Genomic DNA, 25,261 nt, shown 5'->3' with positions numbered 1-25,261 from the left:
AAAAAGTGTCATCGACGTTTCGGGGACCAGTTCCCCTTCTTCAGGATAAAGCTCGTCGAAATACCAGAAGAGGTGGCCAAAATAAAAGGCAAAAACAAGACAAAACCCCCGAAGGGCAAGAAACACTAATTTTTAACCTCTCGTCGACACCGTTGACACAGGCTGAGGAGAGGGTACTGAACAAAGGTCTCACGTTCGTACCCACCCACTTTGGAGACGACTTTAGGTGGAAGGTCAACACCTATAAACTGCACCGCACTTTAAAATTAAAAGAGCATTTTAGTAAACAGCCGGCAGCCCCTGCAAAGATCCTAGTACCACAGAGGCTTCAGAAACTGGGCCCCAAGTCGAGATTCGACCCAGTGTCGCATAATGCCTCCATCAAAACATTTCATAGGATGCTGGAGTCTTCCAGTGATAAAGAGAGGGTGCCTATACATCATAATCTTCAGCAAGATGAAAGATTAGCACTCAAGGCATTAAGCAGTAGAAAAGATCTGATAATACGAGGGGCAGATAAAGGTGGATCCATCGTCATACAAGACATCAAAGACTACATGGATGAATGCTTGAGACTGCTGAGCGACCACAATACCTATAGCACCTTAAACAAAGATCCATCGCAGGAGTATAAAGAAGAACTTAAAGTACTATTAGATCAAGCACGGGCTGAAGGCATTATTTCTTCTGAGGTGCATGCGAAATTATTAACTGAATATCCTGTGTCTCCGCTGTTCTATACTATACCGAAAATCCACAAGGACGCACAGAGACCACCGGGCAGACCTGTCATTTCTGCCCGGGGGTCTCTGTGTGAGCCAGTGGCTATTTATCTCGATGTTTATTTGCAACCCTGTGTACAGGGCACCAGTACACATTTGAAAGATTCCAGTTCTTTGTTGAAAACACTAGCCAACATAGAACAGGTTCCAGGGGATGTTTCCCTGGTTACCATAGACGTGACCAGCTTGTATACCTGCATTCCGCACCAGGCGGGTTTACAGGCAGTTAGGAGACTGATCACTGGCAACATCTCTTACGCAGGCCCTGACATTGATTTCTTTATGCAGTTGTTGCAATTCACTTTGTCACATAATTTTTTCATTTTTGATGGCAAATTTTTTCGCCAACGAACGGGGTGTGCCATGGGATCTTCCGTGGCACCCTCGTTCGCAAACGCCTACATGTGGGAGGTGGAAAGTGACCTCTTTCTGGCTAATCCAACAATAGCAGAACGTCTATTTTTATACTTTCGCTATATTGATGATGTACTCATACTGTGGAGAGGGGAGGTTTTGGATTTAATTAATGCGGTCGAGTTACATAATCAATCCGATTGCCCCGCCAAACTAACTTTGGTCAGCAGTCCCCAAGAAATTTGTTTTTTGGATATTTTGATCAAACTTCAAGATGGTAGGCTTGATACATGTCTGTATAGGAAACCTACAGACCGCAATACAATACTGCGCCACGACAGTTTCCATCCACCTACGACCATTAAAGGCCTGCCCTATTCGCAGTTCCTCCGAGTGTGTAGGACCAATAGTCAGGAACAAATGAGGGATGTACAACTTGATGAAATGGAACACAGGTTCCTAGAGAGAGGGTACCCACAGAAATTACTCTCTGCGGCCCGCATTAAAGCAACTGCGGCAAAGAGAAACGATTTATTTATACCAGCTAATACCAAAGACATGTCTAAAACTATCCCCTGGGTATGTGAATATAAAATCAATAGCAGGCAAGTGCAGCATAAACTTCGGGCCCTTTGGCCTATAGTATCAAGTGACCCAGATTTGGAAATTTTTCGGGGTGCACGAGTGATGCCTAGCTACACAAAGGGCAGGAGCATTAAAGACTTATTGGTTAAAACAGACATGTCCAAACTTAAGACAAAACCTACCCACTTCATGACTAGAAAAAATGGGTGTTTTAAATGCACCGGGTGCACGACCTGCACGTACATGTCACCAGGTGATTCCATTTCCCACCCTTGTTCAGGGAAGAGTTATAAAATCAAATGGCCATTAACCTGCAGTTCAAAATTTGTGATCTATGCCATCATGTGCCCGTGTGGGCGCTACTATATAGGCAAAACGGAGTGCCAATTCAAGGTTAGAATGGCACAGCACAGGCAGGCTATTAGAAACGCTCTAGCCTCAGGAGGAGGGGACCAGCCTGTTGCTAAGCACTTCGTGGAACATCGTCACAGTATGGCCCCCCTAAAACATCGTATTATAGACCACATCCCAGAGTCAGCCCGGGGGGGCAACAGGGGCAAAAGACTCCTACAACTTGAGTCAATTTGGATACATAGGCTTAATACGCTAAAACCAAATGGTCTCAACTACAACTTGGGCCTGATCAATTTTCTATAAAGAAAGAAAAATTTTTTTTCAAATACATTTTTTAGAAAGATCCATAAATTTTTAAAAATTACTTAATGGTCCTTTTATCTTTCATGAACCTTGATAGGGTAATAAGCAATGTTTTAAGTGAATTTAATTGAGTAGTGTCATTTTCTGATCGACAGCGCATTGTGTGACAGTCGCAGTAGAATGACACATATGTATTTCAGCCCTAGATGAGGCATGTATGGTATTTAATATAACAATGATAGTGGAAGCACTGGGTAACCAGGATGCCAAGCATGTGGTTCGTTGCTCTAGAAATGTATTTTTTTCTAAATCACGTATTGATTACATAGGTATAACTTTTATTGTAATATATGTTTAATCTTCTAAATCACGTATTGATTACATAGGCATAACTTTTATTGTAATATATGTTTAATCATTTAGAGCTTAGCATGGTTTTAATGATTTGCACAGAAGCACTTAGTGACTGAGTTGTCATTTTATACATTAAGATGTTGCAGCAAACGCTGGTTACACTGATGATCTGTTTGTTTTGTGTACAGTGTTACCATGGCCACATCGGAGGGGTCCCGCGACGTCACTTCCGGGTCATGCTGACGCGAACGGAGGCGCCGAGCGGAGGCTCCGACGGGCGGCCAGCTGGTAACGCTGAGAAGTTTGAACACACGTGTAAAGGGGGTGAGTAATGGGGAATGTTATTTAAACTGTTTTATGCACTGTCACTTTATCCCGAAGAAGGGGAACTGGTCCCCGAAACGTCGATGACACTTTTTGTGAATACACCTTGATTATAAAGACTCCGAGTGCCGCCTTTTTTGTTCCTTTGTTGCATATACCGGAGGGAGACCCCCGGACGGGGAAGGCACAGGAGCAAGTCATATCCCGTTGTGGATTACGTGAGTGCCGGGGTTACTGCATAGATATATATATATATATATATATATATATATATGTATATGTATATATATATTATGGGTTCAGTGTGATAAACCAATGGATGGGATACTGGCTGTCAGTATACTGACAGCAGCATCACGTCCATCATAATCCCGACATTCCCACATTTAGCCTGCTAACCCTCATATTTTTCTTACCCTAACCTTAACCCTCCCTTGTGGGTGCCTAACCCTATCCCTCCCTTCACCGCTGCCTAAACCTAACCCTCCCTGCTAGGTGCCTAACCCTAACCTCCCCACCTATGTGCCTAACCTCCCCAGTCCCTAACCCTAATCTTCCCATGTGTGGACCCTAAGCCTAACCCCCCTTCTGCTGCCTAAACCTAACCCCCCTGCAGCAGGATGACAGCGCGTCCTGCTGTCAGAATGATCAGGATGCTGGCTGTTGGCATTATGACTCCGGTATCCTGTTTGGCGTCAGTATATACAAACGCCGGGATTGTGTCCTCCCTTCGGATCCCGGCGTCGGTATATCGAAAAAAAAGTCTAGTTATGGCTCTGACTGGCAGCCCTACAGTGTGATATATTATAAACTAGGGAACTATGATGGTACATAAATTAAACTAGGGCACTACTATGGGGCATAATATTAACTAGGGCACTACTATGGGGCATAATATTAACTAGGGCACTACTATGGTTCAGAAAATGAACTAGGGCAAAAAAAGAGGGCATAAAGTTAACAACTACTGTAAAGAGGTGTCTCTTAGTAAGCAATGGGACAGGGGCCCCTTCAATATGTTGCTATAGGGCTAATAAAGTTAGTTTATAATTGGGAGAAATGCACCAAGTATCTCGCCTTCTCCAACCACACAGCCAGAAAGAAAAATAAAAGCGCTGCAATTGATTTTAACACCTTCAGATCTGCAAAGGATGACTGGTTTCAATGATCTATGCATGCACAGCCTGTCACTGCACCAGGTGGCCTCATTATGATATCAGCTTACTGGGAACAGTCCCAAGTGAGGAGGTCATTCCAACCCATTCGCACGCAGCGGTTCTTCGCTGCGGTGCTAACGGGTCGGGACTGCGCATGCACACGTGCGTCGTTGCCCGGCGACGGCAGACGCCGGGCAACTACGCCGGGAATGAAGAAAGTGGTCGCAGTGGTGACCGCAAGAAGATTGAAAGGAGGAAGGCGTGTCGGGCGGCAACTGACCGTTTTCCGGGAGTGGTCCAGCATACGCAGGCATGTCCAGGCGTTTTGAGGGCGGATGTCTGACGTCAAATCCGGGACCTGCATCGCTGGATCCGTCACAAAGGGTAAGTAGGTGCAGGGCTAGTCTTGTTTTGCTTGAAACTTTTTTAGCATAGCAGGGCTGCACAAGCGATCACAGCCTTGCTATGCTAAAATACACTCTCCCATAGGCTTAAAATGCTCTCTAAAAAACAAAGGGAAGTGATAGAACAAAGGGAAGTGATGATTTCGCACTTCTTAGGTGTTTTAGTTCCTTCCTGCTCAATCTGAGCACTTACTCATCATTGTATTTATAGGGAGTTTTATTTCAGATTCTTCTTTTCTGCTGTAGCATTATACTGTAGTTTATTTTCTGTGCATATTAACAAAAACAGTAATTCTGCTAAATTATCCTGTCTGCCATTTTTGACAGATGTGTTCTCATTATTTCTTATATTTTGTATTTTTAATATGAATTGTTGCCAGGTACTACATGGATGATTGAAATCTTAAGCCTTATCCATAACAATGGTGACCCAACATGGAACAAAACTGTCCCCAACTGGGGCAGGATACCATGGTTAGAATCTCCTGGCACTGTTCAAAGAGTGAAAACAAATGCAGACCGTCCACATCTTTTTACCAGTCATTTGCAAAGAAAACTTTTAAAGAAAGCATTATCTGGTTCTAAGGCTAAGGTAAATATATACATTATAATAAATAAAGAATAAGCTTAAAATGCATTAAGATGAATACCAGAAAATATTATAGATGGGTGTTATGAGTTGCTGCTGTGGCTCATTCCTGTTTGTATTTCTGTCTGTCTCCTAGCAACTAGGATGCTGGCTGCTATGTGCAGCAGCACAACGGTTGGGAATGCCTCGTTACAAGACTCCAGCCTGATTACTCCTATGATTGCTCTATTTCCCTTTTTTTTTTCTTAAATATATTTATTGACAGAAAAGTTGAGAAGCACAGGTATTCATGGCAGAATAACCAATTGCAAACAGTCCACAAGAAGTAAAGTGAAAATAGGATACAAAAATAATTCTATCACATCACTGAAAAGGGTATGACAGTATTTCAGTTAAAATAGGGCAAATAACAAAATAAATTTCAAGAGAACTATCATGAGGGACTAAACATACAAGACATTATACCAGAGACTCATTAGAAAGGGGAACTCCTCTTTCCAAAGCCTCCATGTTATACCATGTGGTCAGGCGAACTATCTTGCGAATATATTCCTTTTCCCCAAAGGACAAAGATAGTACATATGGCAGCCAAAAATCAAAGAATGTTGATGTTCTAGATTCAACATCTAGTGAACATTCGACCCAATCCATTTGGTAAACATAGGCGAGTCAGGGCAGCATTAGCGACAATGGGATGAGTTTTGACTGAATTCATTTGGATAAAATAGTTTTCTTGGCCACAGCTGCTTCTTTTTCCAGTAATAGGCAAACTCCTACAGAAGGTTTAAAAGCTACAGATGGGGGATAATGATTCTACAGGGCCCAGGACAGTGAAACCGTGAACGGGACATGTAACACATTATTTATGTAGGATTGGACTTCAGTCCAAAATGAGCGGACAACATTACATGACCACAGACAATGGAGAATATCAGCATCTGGCAAGAAACATTTAAAGCAATTAGAGTTATCTGATATTCCCATCATATAACGTAATTTATGAGTATAATAGGTCCTGTATAATATTTTGCATTGCATTTCTGCAAAAGTGCAAGAGATCAGCTGCTTCTTCAGCAAAACCTGAGGATCTAACCATAGTTTGTAGCGAAAGCTCAGGGATTGTGTCCATCCACTTAGCCAGGCCTGTAGTGACAATGGAAAGATCCAACTATTTCCTGATGTGATCATACAATAGTGAAGTGGAAAATGGCCCACCCCTATGGCTTCTTATCAGTACATCTAGAGAGATCATTCTGTCAGTAGATCGGAGTTCAGTCAAAAGTCGCGCAATATAACTGCAGGCTTGGAAATAGGCAACTAAAGGGAGGGGAATATCAGGAAATAAATACTTACATTTGGTAAGGGTGAGAATGGAGGAACAGTCATCATTCAAAAACTGGTGCACCAAATTAAGTCCATGGACATGTCAAGTTTTAAAAATCACATCCGCATTACCACCCTGCAAATCACGAGTATATACCAGTGATAAAAACAGTGAATGGGTATGCGACAAATGTAGGCACCTACAAAAAATATGCCAGGCCACACAAGGAGTACAGTGCATCCAGAAAGTATTCACAGCACTTCACTTTTTCCACATTTTGTTATGTTACAACCTTATTCCAAAATGGAATATATTCATTTTTTTCCTCAAAGATCTACACACAATACCCCATAATGACAATGTGAAATTTAAAAAAAAAAAACTTTAGCAAATTTATTAAAAATAAATCATATGTACAGTGCCTTGATAAAGTATTCACCAACCTTGGCTTTTTACCTATTTTGTTACATTACAACCTGTAATTTTATTTTATTTTTTTATCTAAATTTTATGTGATGGATATGCACAAAATAGGCAGTTGGTGAAGTGAAATGAGAAAAATGTATAATTTTTTTTTTTTTTTTTTAGAAATAACAATTTTAAAATTGGCATGTGCATATGTATTCGCCCCCTTTGCTATGAAGCCCCTTAAAAGTTCTGGTACAACCAATTATCTTCAGTAGTCACATAATTAGTGAAATGAAGTCTACCTGTGTGCAATCTAAGTGCCACATGATCTGTCAGTATAAACACACCTTTTCTGAAATGCCCCAGAGGCTGCAACACCACTAAGCAAGAGGATCTACAAACAAGTCAGGGACAAAGTTGTTGAGAAGTAGAAGTCAGGGTTGGGTTATAAAAAAAATCTAAATCTTTGATGAGCCCCCGGAGCACCATCAAATCCATTATCTTCAAATGGAAAGAACATGGTACCACAACAAACCTTCCAAGAGAGGGCTGGCCACCAAAACTCACAGACTGGGCAAGGAGGGCATTAATCAGTGAGATAGCACAGAGACCAAAGGTAACCCTGAAGGAGCTGTAGAGTTCTACAGTAGAGATTGGTGTATCTGCGCATGTGACCACAATAAGCTGTACACTCCATAGAGCTGGGCTTTATGGAAGAGTGGCCACAAAAAAGCCATTACTTAGTGTTAAAAATAAGAAGGCACATTTTGAGTTTGCCAAAAGGCATGTGGACAACCTCCCAAATGTATGGAGGAAGGAGCTCTAGTCAGATGAGACTAACATTTTACTTTTCAGCCACCAGGAAAATGCTATGTCTGGCGCAAATCCAACATACAGTATCCCATCACCCCAAGAACACCATCCCCACGGTGAAACATGGTGGTGGCAGCATCATGCTGTAGAAATATTTTTCAGCAGCAGGGACTGGTAAACTGTTTTGAGTCGAGGGAAAGGTGGATGGTGCTAAATACAGGGATATTCTTTAGCAAAACCTGTTTCAGTCTGCCTGTGATTTGAGACTGGGAACGAGGTTCAACTTCCAGCAGGACAATGACCCGAATCATACTGCTAAAGCAACACTCAAGTGGTTTAAGGGGAAACATTGTGTTGGAATGGCCTAGTCAAATCCCAGCTCTCAATCCAATTGAGAATCTGTGGTCAGACTTGAAGATTGCTGTTCATAAGCGGAAACCATCCAACATGAAGTAGCTGGAGCAGGTTTGCCTTGAGGAATGGGCAAAAATCCTAGTGGCAAGATGTGGCAAGCTCATAGAGACTTATCCAAAGCAACTTGCAGCTGTAATTGCCACAAAAGGTGGCACTACAAAGTACTGACTTTAGGGGGGTGAATAGATATGCTCGCTGAAGTTTTCTGTTATTTTGTCCTATTTATTGTTTGCTTCACAATAAAAAAATAAACATCTTCAAAGTTGTAGGCATGTTCTGTGACTGAAATGATGCAAACCTTCAAACAATCCATTTTAATTCCAGCTTGTGAGGCAACAAAACATGAAAAATGCAAAGTAGGGTGAATACTTTAGCAAGGCACTTGTAGGTAAGTATTTACAGCCGATCATGATGTGGCACTACACGGGAGGTGAGGGGGGAGTATGGGCCTGGCAGCAGCACTGACTGTCACTGTCAATGACAGTGAAGTCAGTGAATTGTGGTACGCAGCTGGAGTACCCTCTATGTGCGGTGCCTTAGTCGGCTGCGTACTGTGTGTATGCATAGGGCTGGCCCTGCATGCAGCGCCAAGGATTCTGTCTTATCAAAATTGATCAAGAATCCCTATATTTCCCTAAAATCATTTAGCGTAAATTGTAAACCGGGCAAAGCTGATTTTGGATTGTTAAAATACAAAAGCAAATTATCTGCAGAAGCCGATACCTTTATTTCTATATCACCCAGTAAAACCCCTTCCCAAGCAGTGTCACTGAAAAAAGTACATATCAGTGGGTCAAGCGCCAAGTTAACAATGAAGAGAGGGGACAACCTTGATGGCTTCCCCTGGACAGCGTAAAAGGCAGTGAGTTTGAACCATTAATTGTCAAATGACCCGCCTGCTGAGAATATAACATACGGAAAACCCCAATAAAGTCAGAACCAAACTGTTGGATATGTAATAGCCTCAGAATATGTGATCAGGAAACGCGTTTTAACGCCTTATCGGCATCACAGCTGACTACTATGGCCTCACGATTGTCTAATTGGTGAAGATGATGCATAGCTGCCACTAGCATTCGCTAATTGTGTACTTAAGTGCGGCCTTTAACAAAGCCATTTGTGCCGGATGCAAAATCTGGGGAAGAAAAGCCTACAAATGTTGAGCCAACAATTTGGTAAACGATTTCAGGTCTTGATTTAACAATGAAATAGGCCGATAGGTTTGTACCTCGGTGAGGTCTTTACCCGGTTTCAGGCATCCGACAATCCTAGCCTCAGTAAAGTTTGAGGGAGGAGCAGTCCCAGAGAGTAGAGAATGAAATAGACAGAGGAGGAGGACAAAAACTGTGCCTGTAGCATTTGATAATATTCTGCCCCGAATCCATCCGAGCCAGGCGACTTGCCTTTAGGCAGTGGTTTTATGAGGAGGGACAATTCTAGTTCAGTTAATGGGGAGGTTAAGGATTCCCTTTAGCCCTCAGAGAGTGCAAGAAAAGTTTGCCAGTAAAAGAAACCGCATGCCCTCAACTGGAGAGTCAGGGGGGGGGCCTCATACAGTTTTTGATAATAGTCTTGAAACAACTTGGAAATGCCTAGCGAATCAGTAATAGGGGTACCAGACTGAGGGTTCATTTGCAGATCACAAGATGGGGCAATATGCAAGCACACTAGGTTGGCAAGTATCTTCCCAGATTTATTGCAGCCGCAAAAATATCTATTGCGTTGCATATCATGGGAAAATTGGGCCCTTTCTGTACACAAGGCATGTTTAGCATTCAGATAAATTTGCCTAGTTTCAGAGGTGTCAGTTAAATGCAGGGAATCGTAGGCCGCTGCTAGTCTTTTACTATGATCCTCAATAACTAAATTCATTTTTTTACGTTTACTGCATCCTTGTATCCTGCCCCAGGCCTCAGTGTGCTGTTCCTGCCAGTCCTGCACCCACGCCCTGTTGAATTCTGCCCTGTACCACTGTCCATTCCTGCTCCGTATCCTTGTTTAGACGTGGCCTTCCAATTACTCTCATGTCTATTTCTGATACTCTCATGTCTATGGAATTAAAGGAGTAATTACTGGTTGCAAATAGTCACAGCTTGGCGTGCCATGCAGCATGCTGCATCACAGAAAGATGAGCATGGCTACATCTATATGTGTCTGTGGTTATCAACAGTAAGTACATTCACTCCAGCTGTGCCAGTAATGGCAAGTCCACAGTATTTCCAGTACACCTGAATTTGTACTATAGTTACAGCTTAGCCACTGTGTGTTATTACAATTTCCGGCCTAGTCACTCAGGTCATCCAGCAAGTCTCTCTGCAATTAGGTTCATTCTGTCAGCACTCTGCTTTCAATCATAGTACACACCCAGCACCTGTTTGTTTCCCAGCAGTTAACCATCGACTGGCTGTGTTGACCTGTAACAAACACTTTGTTACTTCCGTTATCATTGTCCTGTAACCAGTGCATATCCAGTCCTGCAGTCTTTAGTCACCTCCTCTTGTCAAGCCTATCTGCAATTACCATTTCTCTATCCAGTCTGCCTGAAATTACCTCTTGGCTTGTTAGCTGTTACCCTGCAGGTTTATTACCTTGTGGTCTCTAACCTATTGTGTGAGCTCCAACTGCCAGAGTTTTATGTCCAGGTGACATCTCAAGTACCGGTGAGTGCATACAGCTCTAAGGTAATAGGAGCAGATGTTATTGGAAGAAGACCTGCTCACTGGCTCTAGGGGTCTCACACACATAGCGCTGGAATTCCCTAACAATGGGTAAGGACAAAGTCCTACATTAAACCAAAAGGTGTGTCTATGATAGGGAGAAAACAGGTCTTCCAGAAATATACTGTAGCTTCTCCATATTAAGAAGCCCCAAGCCGCTTATACTTATTTCCTGATATATAAGTACCAACTTACCAAGTGGCTATTTAGGATATACTGATATACTGAAGTGTCTCCTGTGCTTATCCCAACCTTAACTAAAATCTGTAATATCTCTCTCTCTCTCTCTGGTATCTTTCCTTCTCTGTTTAAACATGCAACAATTACTCCCATTCTAAAAAACCAGAACTCTGACACAAACACACTCTCTAACTACCGTCCCATTTCTCAGCTACCATGTCCCTCTGAGCTACCTGAGAGACTTGCCTACACTCGCCTTGCACACTTTCTTAACTCCCACAACTTATTGGACCCACATCAGTCAGGCTTTCATGCCCAACACTCCGCAGAGATGGCACTGACCAAAGTAGTGAATGATCTAGTTACTGCTAGATCGAAAGGCCATTACACATTACTTATTCTTCTAGATCTCTCTGCTGCTTTTGACACTGTTGACCACTCTCTTCTCATACAAACACTACAATACCTAGGTCTTCAGGACACAGCCCTTACTTGGTTCTCATCCTACCTATCTAATCGCTCTTTCAGTGTTCACTTCTCTGATTCTACTTCTTATTCTCTAACTCTATCAGTTGGAGTACTGCAAGGCTCAGTCTTGGATCCTCTGCTGTTCTCAGTCTATACCTCATCTCTTGGTAAACTAATCAGCTCCTTCGGATTTCAGTATCATTTGTACGCTGATGATACTCAAATCTACCTATCCTCCCCAGATTTATCACAATCTGTATTGGCTTGTGTCACTGAATGCCTTTCTGCCATTTCATCTTGGATGTCATCTCGCCACCTTAAATTCAACATTTCCAAAACAGAAATATTTATTTTCCCACCAGCCAAGAATAGTTAACAACCTGATCTCTCCATAACTGTTGACAATGCGACTATCTACCCTACCCCACAAGCTCGCTGCCTAGGTGTCTGCCGTTGACTCTGAGCTGTCCATTGTTCCACACATTCAATCTGTCTCTAAATCATGTTACATGCACCTAAAAAGCATATCCAAAATATGCCCTTATCTTACACAAGACACCGTAAGAACTCTAATCCATGCACTCATCATCTCCCGCATTGATTATTGTAATAGTCTCCTTACTGGACTTCCAAAACATAGGCTCTCACCACTACAATCCATTTTAAATGCAACTGCCAGGCTAATCTTCTTCGCTAGATGTTATTCGTCTGCTGATCCACTCTGTCAGTCCCTCCTTTGGTTACCGGCATTCTACCATGTTAAATATAAAATACTTTTACTAACATACAAGGCTATTAACCAAACTGCACCATCATACATCTCCTCACTCACCTCAAAATATCTCCCTACCAGACCTCTCCATTCTGCACAGGATCTGCATCTCTGCATTACTTGTTCCCACTCAAAATTACAGGATTTTATCTGGGCTTCACCCACTCTGTGGAATGCCCTCCCACGCACAATAAGACTCTCCTCTAGTCTCCAAACCTTTAAACGTTCCCTGAATACTCATCTCTTCAGATAAGCCTACCAAATTCCATTCCATATACCCATTAAGAACCTAGCAATCTGGTGGACCATTATGCAACAGGTAGTATCTATCCTTGTTTATCAATGCCTATTTCCCTATAGATTGTAAGCTTGCGAGCAGAGCATTCCTACCTCTATGTCTGTCTGTCTTTGCCCAGTTTTGTTCTATAACTATTGTTCTAATTGTAAAGTGCAATGGAATATGCTGCGCTATGTAAGAAACTGCTAATAAATAAATAAATAAAGTGCAAAACGTTATTCTCATACAAAGTACAGTATGTGGACATTGCAATTTGATTCCCAACACCTCTCTCAAATCCAAGCAACTGCACTATAAGTGTTGACTTCTTCCTCCGTACCCATGTACAGTCTACAAATTTTAAGCAAGTCCAATTTTCTGTGATGCAAATGTACATATAGTATGTCCAACATTAATTCATGCTCATAATGTTCAAGTGTTTAACTCTCCAAATAAGAGAGCCGTCACTTTCTTGTGTTGTTGCACATATAGGCTCAGTACATTTATGAAAATTGTAGTTAGCCTTTTAAAATAATAAGGGTCATTCTGATTCAGAGATTATTTTATTAATTGTCTAGGACTAATAGCCTTGAGAGTTGGTACTACATTGATTTCCAGATGTTTGTAAAGATATGTGTGTAATGTTCCATTTTTACTCCAAATGAGGGTTGCCTAACACTCTTTGCCAACATCTTTTTTGTTCTGCAGTACACCACAATTATACTGACACTGGACAATTCTTACTTACAGTAATATCAGATTTACTGAGTGGAAATTGATAAAAATAATTCTGCCTTATCAACTAAGGGAGAATATTGAATCCTGCTATAAGGAAATACTCATTTCTAGCACAATCCACATATTCGAGTGATCAATCATGTTTAACACCTACAACCACAAACTGTAGAGTAGTCTATGTAGATTACATTTCTTTCACCTAATCTAGTGAAGATATAGGGGCTTGAGGTGATGGCGTAGTCCTTAGGGAGTGTACATATAGTAGGGCTTGGTTGTGGTGTTGTACTGCTGCACCCCCAGCCTCAGAGTATGGAGACTGCATCAGAAAGTACCTCATGAGATCCAGGAAGGTTCTGCAGGATCATGAAGACACATTATATTGCAAACAAATACAACGGTAGCTGCTCAATCACTATAGAGATACAGTACTTATCAGGTGCTTGAAAAGGGAGGGGTCACATCAAACAGAAAGGGGGAGTGCTTTTTCCCCACTGATATCCCCGCCAGCACACTGACTAATACCTGTGACAATACTTAAACCTATCTGGTAATAGGATTTCAGAAATATTTGTTACATATATTTGTAAATACATGGGAAGCTGCTGAGCCACTTCACGGCTTCTCTGATACTAGCAGTCCTACACTACATGAAAGCAGTGCCTACATAGAGCCATGTGATTTGTCTATAGTAAGCCCTTATTATAAAGGCCCATACAAAATTACATCCAGATTTAGGGCTAGCTTACCTAAGAGCCACCCCTAGGATTTCCCATTAGCACTACAAGGACCAGCATGCCTTCCAAATGCTGCTACCACACAATGCCTTCTGACACATGCAAATACACACAGTGGTAGCTGCTTAATCACTATGGAGATACTTATTAGGTGCTTGAAAAGGGAGGGGGTCACAGCAAATAGAAAGGGGGGCGCTTTCCCCCCTAGTATCCTCCCAGCACACTGACTAATACCTGTAACAATACTTGAACCCATCTGGTAATTGAATTTCAGAGATATTTGTTACATATTTTCAAATTCATTGGAAGCTGCTGAGCCACTTCACGACTTCTCTGATAACAGCTGTCCTACAATGCATGATAGCAGTGCCCACATAGGGCCATGTGATTTGTCTATCATAAGGCCTCATGATAAAGACCACCCCTAGGATCTCCCATTAGCACTAGAAGGACCAGCATGCCTTCCAAATGCTGCTCCCATACAATGCCTACTCACACATGCAAACACAGTGGTAGCTGCTCAATCACTCTGGAGATACTTATCAGATGCTTGAAAAGCGAGAGGTCACAGCAAACAGAAAGGGGGGCGCTCTTTCACCCCTGGTTTTCCCCCAGCACATTATATTCTCAGAGTTTTAAGGGGCAAAATGCATCATTGGAGCTATGTGAGATTAGATTAACACAGACTTGAAGGTTTATGCTAAAATATTTGCAAATCTTATTTCTCCTACTCTTTCTGTCATAATTTATTATAGAAGATCAGTTGCAGTTATCTGCAGCTAAACCACATTGTTATTGTTGCCTTAAATGCTCTTAAGGCATTAATGAGAAGTTGCCATTTAATACTAGAAGCTTTGGTTTCTTACTGAGATTATACAATAATTAAAGTATTTTACTCCCATCCTATTTCTATAATTCATTTGTGGGCTCATTTATATTTTCTATTGATTTAGTCCATGAACTCTATGGCTCTTTCCATATACTGACACACTTTACAGCCACCACAGGGATAGCTTGCATTAGAGAAAATTGAGCCAATTTAACAAATTGTTATAAAATTATTGTAAACTATTAAAACCTTGAGAGTGTTGCACCGCCTGCACTGTAGCTGATATATATTATATTCATGAGTCACATATATAACTGATTGGATCCATGGAAAGAATGGGCTAATAGTTGTTTAGAATCTTCATTGTATAATATGAACAATATTTAATCTGGGAATAATAACTTTTTTGACCAAACAAAACCTTTTATTCCTTGGCAATTGACATATTAGAGTTGTAGATCTGGGGTGTCAATTTTTAAAACTTAAAAGGTAATTGCAAGAGGTATCACAATACAACCCTTTATTAATCTCTTCAAAGTTATTGGCCACAATGATCAAATCCAGAAAAACAATATCTGACTTGCTGATTCCCAAATTGGAAAGAATAAGAGCAATAATAAACTTTTTAGAAATATTGGTCCATATTTTTACTGAAACAGATAGGAGAAAAATAAGACCAACTGCAAGCTTTTCAATAACTGTTTATGGTACGTACATTCAGGGCATGCAAAAATTAATTGGCCCACCAAAATGTTCCTCGGATTAATATCATAGTTTCCCTTTCAACAGAGAGGACACATAAATTATATTTGTGATCCCAAGTAGGAATAATATGTTGAATAGATTAAAATAATCTGGAGGGAGTTTTGCATCTTGCACTTTTTGAGAAAGATCATTGATTGCTATGTTTGGTCTTCTTTCCACATTGATCAAAGAAACAACAGTTATCCACTAGTCTTTTTGGAAAAGATATTGGCCACTTAATTTAGTTGAGAAAGGACTACCCTGCACAGACTGAGGAGAAGTCTATCTCAAGGAAGAAAGGCTGGATGGTATCATGCTTTAATGTTTTACCACATTCACAGTTGATAATGCTTTATTTTAGAGATGAGCGGGTTCGGTTTCTTTGAATCCGAACCCGCACGAACTTCACTTTTTTTTCCACGGGTCCGAGCGACTCGGATCTTCCCGCCTTGCTCGGTTAACCCGAGCGCGCCCGAACGTCATCATGACGCTGTCGGATTCTCGCGAGGCTCGGATTCTATCGCGAGACTCGGATTCTATATAAGGAGCCGCGCGTCGCCGCCATTTTCACTCGTGCATTGAGATTGATAGGGAGAGGACGTGTCTGGCGTCCTCTCCATTAGAATAGAGATAGATAGATTAGATAGAGAGAGATTGTGCAGAGTCGCAGACAGAGTTAGTTTACCACAGTCAGTGACCAGTGCAGTTGCTAGTTAACTTTTATTTAATATAATATATCCGTTCAGTTCTCTCTGCTATATCCGTTCTCTGCCTGAAAAAAAAAACGATACACAGCACAGTCAGTCACACAGTGTGACTCAGTCTGTGTGCACTCAGCTCAGCCCAGTGTGCTGCACAGTCATCAATGTATAAATTAAAAGCTTATAATTAATTGTGGGGGAGACTGGGGAGCACTGCAGGTTGTTAGCAGGAGCCAGGAGTACAATTATATTAATTAACAGTGCACACTTTTGCTGCAGGAGTGGTGACCAGTGCCTGACCACCAGTATAGTATTGTTGTATACTACTAATATCTCTTTAAATATCAACCAGTCTATATTAGCAGCAGACACAGTACAGTGCGGTAGTTCACGGCTGTGGCTACCTCTGTGTCGGCACACGGCAGGCAGTCCGTCCGACCAGAATTGTATTATTTATTATTATATACCTACCACCTAACCGTGGTTTTTTTTTCATTCTTTATACCGTCATAGTGTCATCCTAATTGTTACGAGTATACTACTATCTCTTTATCAACCAGTGTACAGTGCGGTAGTTCACGGCTGTGGCTACCTCTGTGTCGGCACACGGCAGGCAGTCCGTCCGACCAGAATTGTATTATTTATTATTATATACCTACCACCTAACCGTGGTTTTTTTTTCATTCTTTATACCGTCATAGTGTCATCCTAATTGTTACGAGTATACTACTATCTCTTTATCAACCAGTGTACAGTGCGGTAGTTCACGGCTGTGGCTACCTCTGTGTCGGCACACGGCAGGCAGTCCGTCCGACCAGAATTGTATTATTTATTATTATATACCTACCACCTAACCGTGGTTTTTTTTTCATTCTTTATACCGTCATAGTGTCATCCTAATTGTTACGAGTATACTACTATCTCTTTATCAACCAGTGTACAGTGCGGTAGTTCACGGCTGTGGCTACCTCTGTGTCGGCACACGGCAGGCAGTCCGTCCGACCAGAATTGTATTATTTATTATTATATACCTACCACCTAACCGTGGTTTTTTTTTCATTCTTTATACCGTCATAGTGTCATCCTAATTGTTACGAGTATACTACTATCTCTTTATCAACCAGTGTACAGTGCGGTAGTTCACGGCTGTGGCTACCTCTGTGTCGGCACACGGCAGGCAGTCCGTCCGACCAGAATTGTATTATTTATTATTATATACCTACCACCTAACCGTGGTTTTTTTTTCATTCTTTATACCGTCATAGTGTCATCCTAATTGTTACGAGTATACTACTATCTCTTTATCAACCAGTGTACAGTGCGGTAGTTCACGGCTGTGGCTACCTCTGTGTCGGCACACGGCAGGCAGTCCGTCCGACCAGAATTGTATTATTTATTATTATATACCTACCACCTAACCGTGGTTTTTTTTTCATTCTTTATACCGTCATAGTGTCATCCTAATTGTTACGAGTATACTACTATCTCTTTATCAACCAGTGTACAGTGCGGTAGTTCACGGCTGTGGCTACCTCTGTGTCGGCACACGGCAGGCAGTCCGTCCGACCAGAATTGTATTATTTATTATTATATACCTACCACCTAACCGTGGTTTTTTTTTCATTCTTTATACCGTCATAGTGTCATCCTAATTGTTACGAGTATACTACTATCTCTTTATCAACCAGTGTACAGTGCGGTAGTTCACGGCTGTGGCTACCTCTGTGTCGGCAGTCGGCAGGCAGTCCGTCCATCCATAATTGTATTATTATTATAATATATACCACCTAACCGTGGTTTTTTTTTCATTCTTTATACCGTCGTCATAGTGTCATACTAGTTGTTACGAGTATACTACTATCTCTTTATCAACCAGTGTACAGTGCGGTAGTTCACGGCTGTGGCTACCTCTGTGTCGGCAGTCGGCAGGCAGTCCGTCCATCCATAATTGTATTATTATTATAATATATACCACCTAACCGTGGTTTTTTTTGCATTCTTTATACCGTCGTCATAGTGTCATACTAGTTGTTACGAGTATACTACTATCTCTTTATCAACCAGTGTACAGTGCGGTAGTTCACGGCTGTGGCTACCTCTGTGTCGGCAGTCGGCAGGCAGTCCGTCCATCCATAATTGTATTATTATTATAATATATACCACCTAACCGTGGTTTTTTTTCCATTCTTTATACCGTCGTCATAGTGTCATACTAGTTGTTACGAGTATACTACTATCTCTTTATCAACCAGTGTACAGTGCGGTAGTTCACGGCTGTGGCTACCTCTGTGTCGGCAGTCGGCAGGCAGTCCGTCCATCCATAATTGTATTATTATTATAATATATACCACCTAACCGTGGTTTTTTTTGCATTCTTTATACCGTCGTCATAGTGTCATACTAGTTGTTACGAGTATACTACTATCTCTTTATCAACCAGTGTACAGTGCGGTAGTTCACGGCTGTGGCTACCTCTGTGTCGGCAGTCGGCAGGCAGTCCGTCCATCCATAATTGTATTATTATTATAATATATACCACCTAACCGTGGTTTTTTTTCCATTCTTTATACCGTCGTCATAGTGTCATACTAGTTGTTACGAGTATACTACTATCTCTTTATCAACCAGTGTACAGTGCGGTAGTTCACGGCTGTGGCTACCTCTGTGTCGGCAGTCGGCAGGCAGTCCGTCCATCCATAATTGTATTATTATTATAATATATACCACCTAACCGTGGTTTTTTTATACCACCTAACCGTGGCAGTCCGTCCATAATTGTATACTAGTAAACTATCCAATCCATCCATCTCCATTGTTTACCTGAGGTGCCTTTTAGTTCTGCCTATAAAATATGGAGAACAAAAAAGTTGAGGTTCCAAAATTAGGGAAAGATCAAGATCCACTTCCACCTCGTGCTGAAGCTGCTGCCACTAGTCATGGCCGAGACGATGAAATGCCAGCAACGTCGTCTGCCAAGGCCGATGCCCAATGTCATAGTACAGAGCATGTCAAATCCAAAACACCAAATATCAGAAAAAAAAGGACTCCAAAACCTAAAATAAAATTGTCGGAGGAGAAGCGTAAACTTGCCAATATGCCATTTACCACACGGAGTGGCAAGGAACGGCTGAGGCCCTGGCCTATGTTCATGGCTAGTGGTTCAGCTTCACATGAGGATGGAAGCACTCAGCCTCTCGCTAGAAAACTGAAAAGACTCAAGCTGGCAAAAGCACCGCAAAGAACTGTGCGTTCTTTGAAATCCCAAATCCACAAGGAGAGTCCAATTGTGTCGTTTGCGATGCCTGACCTTCCCAACACTGGACGTGAAGAGCATGCGCCTTCCACTATTTGCATGCCCCCTGCAAGTGCTGGAAGGAGCACCCGCAGTCCAGTTCCTGATAGTCAGATTGAAGATGTCAGTGTTGAAGTACACCAGGATGAGGAGGATATGGGTGTTGCTGGCGCTGGGGAGGAAATTGACCAGGAGGATTCTGATGGTGAGGTGGTTTGTTTAAGTCAGGCACCCGGGGAGACACCTGTTGTCCGTGGGAGGAATATGGCCGTTGACATGCCAGGTGAAAATACCAAAAAAATCAGCTCTTCGGTGTGGAGGTATTTCACCAGAAATGCGGACAACAGGTGTCAAGCCGTGTGTTCCCTTTGTCAAGCTGTAATAAGTAGGGGTAAGGACGTTAACCACCTCGGAACATCCTCCCTTATACGTCACCTGCAGCGCATTCATAATAAGTCAGTGACAAGTTCAAAAACTTTGGGTGACAGCGGAAGCAGTCCACTGACCAGTAAATCCCTTCCTCTTGTAACCAAGCTCACGCAAACCACCCCACCAACTCCCTCAGTGTCAATTTCCTCCTTCCCCAGGAATGCCAATAGTCCTGCAGGCCATGTCACTGGCAAGTCTGACGAGTCCTTTCCTGCCTGGGATTCCTCCGATGCATCCTTGCGTGTAACGCCTACTGCTGCTGGCGCTGCTGTTGTTGCCGCTGGGAGTCGATGGTCATCCCAGAGGGGAAGTCGTAAGCCCACTTGTACTACTTCCAGTAAGCAATTGACTGTTCAACAGTCCTTTGCGAGGAAGATGAAATATCACAGCAGTCATCCTACTGCAAAGCGGATAACTGAGTCCTTGACAACTATGTTGGTGTTAGACGTGCGTCCGGTATCCGCCGTTAGTTCACAGGGAACTAGACAATTTATTGAGGCAGTGTGCCCCCGTTACCAAATACCATCTAGGTTCCACTTCTCTAGGCAGGCGATACCGAGAATGTACACGGACGTCAGAAAAAGACTCACCAGTGTCCTAAAAAATGCAGTTGTACCCAATGTCCACTTAACCACGGACATGTGGACAAGTGGAGCAGGGCAGGGTCAGGACTATATGACTGTGACAGCCCACTGGGTAGATGTATGGACTCCCGCCGCAAGAACAGCAGCGGCGGCACCAGTAGCAGCATCTCGCAAACGCCAACTCTTTCCTAGGCAGGCTACGCTTTGTATCACCGCTTTCCAGAATACGCACACAGCTGAAAACCTCTTACGGCAACTGAGGAAGATCATCGCGGAATGGCTTACCCCAATTGGACTCTCCTGTGGATTTGTGGCATCGGACAACGCCAGCAATATTGTGTGTGCATTAAATATGGGCAAATTCCATCACGTCCCATGTTTTGCACATACCTTGAATTTGGTGGTGCAGAATTTTTTAAAAAACGACAGGGGCGTGCAAGAGATGCTGTCGGTGGCCAGAAAAATTGCGGGACACTTTCGGCGTACAGGCACCACGTACAGAAGACTGGAGCACCACCAAAAACTACTGAACCTGCCCTGCCATCATCTGAAGCAAGAAGTGGTAACGAGGTGGAATTCAACCCTCTATATGCTTCAGAGGTTGGAGGAGCAGCAAAAGGCCATTCAAGCCTATACAATTGAGCACGATATAGGAGATGGAATGCACCTGTCTCAAGTGCAGTGGAGAATGATTTCAACGTTGTGCAAGGTTCTGATGCCCTTTGAACTTGCCACACGTGAAGTCAGTTCAGACACTGCCAGCCTGAGTCAGGTCATTCCCCTCATCAGGCTTTTGCAGAAGAAGCTGGAGGCATTGAAGAAGGAGCTAACACTGAGCGATTCCGCTAGGCATGTGGGACTTGTGGATGCAGCCCTTAATTCGCTTAACAAGGATTCACGGGTGGTCAATCTGTTGAAATCAGAGCACTACATTTTGGCCACCGTGCTCGATCCTAGATTTAAAGCCTACCTTGGATCTCTCTTTCCGGCAGACACAGGTCTGCTGGGGTTGAAAGACCTGCTGGTGACAAAATTGTCAAGTCAAGCGGAACGCGACCTGTCAACATCTCCTCCTTCACATTCTCCCGCAACTGGGGGTGCGAGGAAAAGGCTCAGAATTCCGAGCCCACCCGCTGGCGGTGATGCAGGGCAGTCTGGAGCGACTGCTGATGCTGACATCTGGTCCGGACTGAAGGACCTGACAACGATTACGGACATGTCGTCTACTGTCACTGCATATGATTCTCTCAACATTGATAGAATGGTGGAGGATTATATGAGTGACCGCATCCAAGTAGGCACGTCACACAGTCCGTACTTATACTGGCAGGAAAAAGAGGCAATTTGGAGGCCCTTGCACAAACTGGCTTTATTCTACCTAAGTTGCCCTCCCACAAGTGTGTACTCCGAAAGAGTGTTTAGTGCCGCCGCTCACCTTGTCAGCAATCGGCGTACGAGGTTACATCCAGAAAATGTGGAGAAGATGATGTTCATTAAAATGAATTATAATCAATTCCTCCGCGGAGACATTGACCAGCAGCAATTGCCTCCACAAAGTACACAGGGAGCTGAGATGGTGGATTCCAGTGGGGACGAATTGATAATCTGTGAGGAGGGGGATGTACACGGTGATATATCGGAGGGTGAAGATGAGGTGGACATCTTGCCTCTGTAGAGCCAGTTTGTGCAAGGAGAGATTAATTGCTTCTTTTTTGGGGGGGGGTCCAAACCAACCCGTCATATCAGTCACAGTCGTGTGGCAGACCCTGTCACTGAAATGATGGGTTGGTTAAAGTGTGCATGTCCTGTTTTGTTTATACAACATAAGGGTGGGTGGGAGGGCCCAAGGATAATTCCATCTTGCACCTCTTTTTTCTTTTCTTTTTCTTTGCATCATGTGCTGATTGGGGAGGGTTTTTTGGAAGGGACATCCTGCGTGACACTGCAGTGCCACTCCTAGATGGGCCCGGTGTTTGTGTCGGCCACTAGGGTCGCTAATCTTACTCACACAGCTACCTCATTGCGCCTCTTTTTTTCTTTGCGTCATGTGCTGTTTGGGGAGGGTTTTTTGGAAGGGACATCCTGCGTGACACTGCAGTGCCACTCCTAGATGTGCCCGGTGTTTGTGTCGGCCACTAGGGTCGCTAATCTTACTCACACAGTCAGCTACCTCATTGCGCCTCTTTTTTTCTTTGCGTCATGTGCTGTTTGGGGAGGGTTTTTTGGAAGGGCCATCCTGCGTGACACTGCAGTGCCACTCCTAGATGGGCCCGGTGTTTGTGTCGGCCACTAGGGTCGCTAATCTTACTCACACAGCTACCTCATTGCGCCTCTTTTTTTCTTTGCGTCATGTGCTGTTTGGGGAGGGTTTTTTGGAAGGGCCATCCTGCGTGACACTGCAGTGCCACTCCTAGATGGGCCCGGTGTTTGTGTCGGCCACTAGGGTCGCTAATCTTACTCACACAGCTACCTCATTGCGCCTCTTTTTTTCTTTGCGTCATGTGCTGTTTGGGGAGGGTTTTTTGGAAGGGCCATCCTGCGTGACACTGCAGTGCCACTCCTAGATGGGCCCGGTGTTTGTGTCGGCCACTAGGGTCGCTAATCTTACTCACACAGCTACCTCATTGCGCCTCTTTTTTTCTTTGCGTCATGTGCTGTTTGGGGAGGGTTTTTTGGAAGGGACATCCTGCGTGACACTGCAGTGCCACTCCTAGATGGGCCCGGTGTTTGTGTCGGCCACTAGGGTCGCTTATCTTACTCACACAGCGACCTCGGTGCAAATTTTAGGACTAAAAATAATATTGTGAGGTGTGATGTGTTCAGAATAGGCTGAAAATGAGTGTAAATTATGTTTTTTGAGGTTAATAATACTTTGGGATCAAAATTACCCCCAAATTCTATGATTTAAGCTGTTTTTTAGGGTTTTTTGAAAAAAACACCCGAATCCAAAACACACCCGAATCCGACAAAAATAATTCGGTGAGGTTTTGCCAAAACGCGTTCGAACCCAAAACACGGCCGCGGAACCGAACCCAAAACCAAAACACAAAACCCGAAAAATTTCAGGCGCTCATCTCTACTTTATTTAGGATCTAGAAGACAAAGAGCACTTCTGATGGCCAGACTGTAATTTGCAAGCCTTTTTTTTCGGTATGAGCTATAATGCATGCAATCATGGAGGAATACAATTCTCACTAAAAGATTGACTCACTAAATGATTGAAAAAAATTGACATTTAAAAAAATCATTGCATAATTTTTTTAACTTTCTTCTGTGCTCAACCCCACCTCTCTCTGACATACATACTAAAAGAGGTGTGCCCATTTATTAATCTGTTTTACAACTGGTATATTGCTCTATTATTCCAAAACTGTTCTAATATTAAGTCCTAAAATATAGCTGAATTCTGTTTTGAATCATAAAGCATTACTTTTACTAAACATTTTCCCCATATGTTCCTTCTGGAGCCTGTATATGTCATTGACATACATGAGTTAGTATACAGTGGTCTTCTTAACCATGGATTATTGACAGAAACACTCTGACCAATTATGGTTACATTAAGGAATTCATATATAATGATTTTGAATACTAGACAGTCTCTTAGGCTCTGGTGAGCTCTTACATAGACAATAAAAATGTTGATTGCTCTTCTGTGATAACAGAGAATCTTTGAGTAAATAGTCAACGTAACGGGACAGAAAACAGGCTACTGAAGTATTTCCATCCACTTCATGAAACCCACTGCTTGCTTGTACAGGGCTATCTGCTGAAAACCATTTGGTCTAAGTTACTTTAGATATTATATATTTTTCATAACACCATTATGATATTCCCATAATCTTCCTGATAAGACTACAATCATCCAGTGCAAAATAAGCATACTGTATTAAAATATATTCTTGATTTTTATTTCTTGCTTTTGCTTCAGGTCATATATACAATCAGAGAGCCTAAGGATGTTGTGGTTTCTCTTTTATATTTTGCCAAAATGAGCGTGTTCTATGAAGAACCAGAAACTTTTGATCAGTTTCTTAAAGATTATTTATCAGGAGCCTGTAAGTGATTCAGAAGATAAACTGTACATATTTGTAAATTAAATATATGTTTTTCCAGTATACAGTATATATTTATTTCCAGTGCCCTATGGATCTTGGTTTGATCATGTCAAGGGATGGATGGAAATGTTGGGGAAAGAAAATTTTATGTTCCAGACGTATAATGATCTTCAGATGGTGAATTGTTTTTCTTTTTTGTCCAACTAAATATAAAATAAACTAATGATGATTATTCTTAAAATATTTTTAAGCTAATACTCATAAAAAATAATATCCCAATTAGCATTTAGTATTTATGATGATCTTCAAATAAATCAAATTTTAAGGATTACAGATTCCAAAATATTATTTTGCTTATGTTTATTGAGGTATATTGATCACATAATAATTGTATCAACTTTATTAAAATTAGTCTCCAGCTATCGACAATTTGAAATTATATATATATATATATATATATATATATATATATAGAGAGAGAGAGAGAGAGAGAGAGGGTGAGAGAGAGAAAGAAAGATACTGTACGTGAAGCATAAATTATTATTGTTTATGTACACAAACTTAGTTTTGAGT

The 25,261-nt window shown here is 42.3% G+C and overlaps 1 protein-coding gene across 3 annotated transcripts in view; it reads left to right on the top strand.

Annotated features, from left to right (window-relative positions):
* The window catches only part of LOC134966190 (sulfotransferase 2B1-like), a 187,642-nt gene that overhangs the window by 130,643 nt on the left and 31,738 nt on the right, over positions 1 to 25,261 (top strand). For all 3 annotated transcript variants that reach the window (XM_063942749.1, XM_063942751.1, XM_063942750.1), the window contains 3 exons: positions 4,998 to 5,209; positions 24,562 to 24,688; positions 24,771 to 24,865. In XM_063942749.1, coding sequence (XP_063798819.1) covers positions 4,998 to 5,209; positions 24,562 to 24,688; positions 24,771 to 24,865 — 434 coding nt within the window. The remainder of the gene's footprint in view (positions 1 to 4,997; positions 5,210 to 24,561; positions 24,689 to 24,770; positions 24,866 to 25,261) is intronic.

The sequence above is a fragment of the Pseudophryne corroboree genome, chromosome 10 (assembly GCF_028390025.1).
Source record: "Pseudophryne corroboree isolate aPseCor3 chromosome 10, aPseCor3.hap2, whole genome shotgun sequence".
Taxonomy (NCBI): domain Eukaryota; kingdom Metazoa; phylum Chordata; class Amphibia; order Anura; family Myobatrachidae; genus Pseudophryne; species Pseudophryne corroboree.
This window is presented reverse-complemented; position numbering and strand designations above follow the sequence as displayed.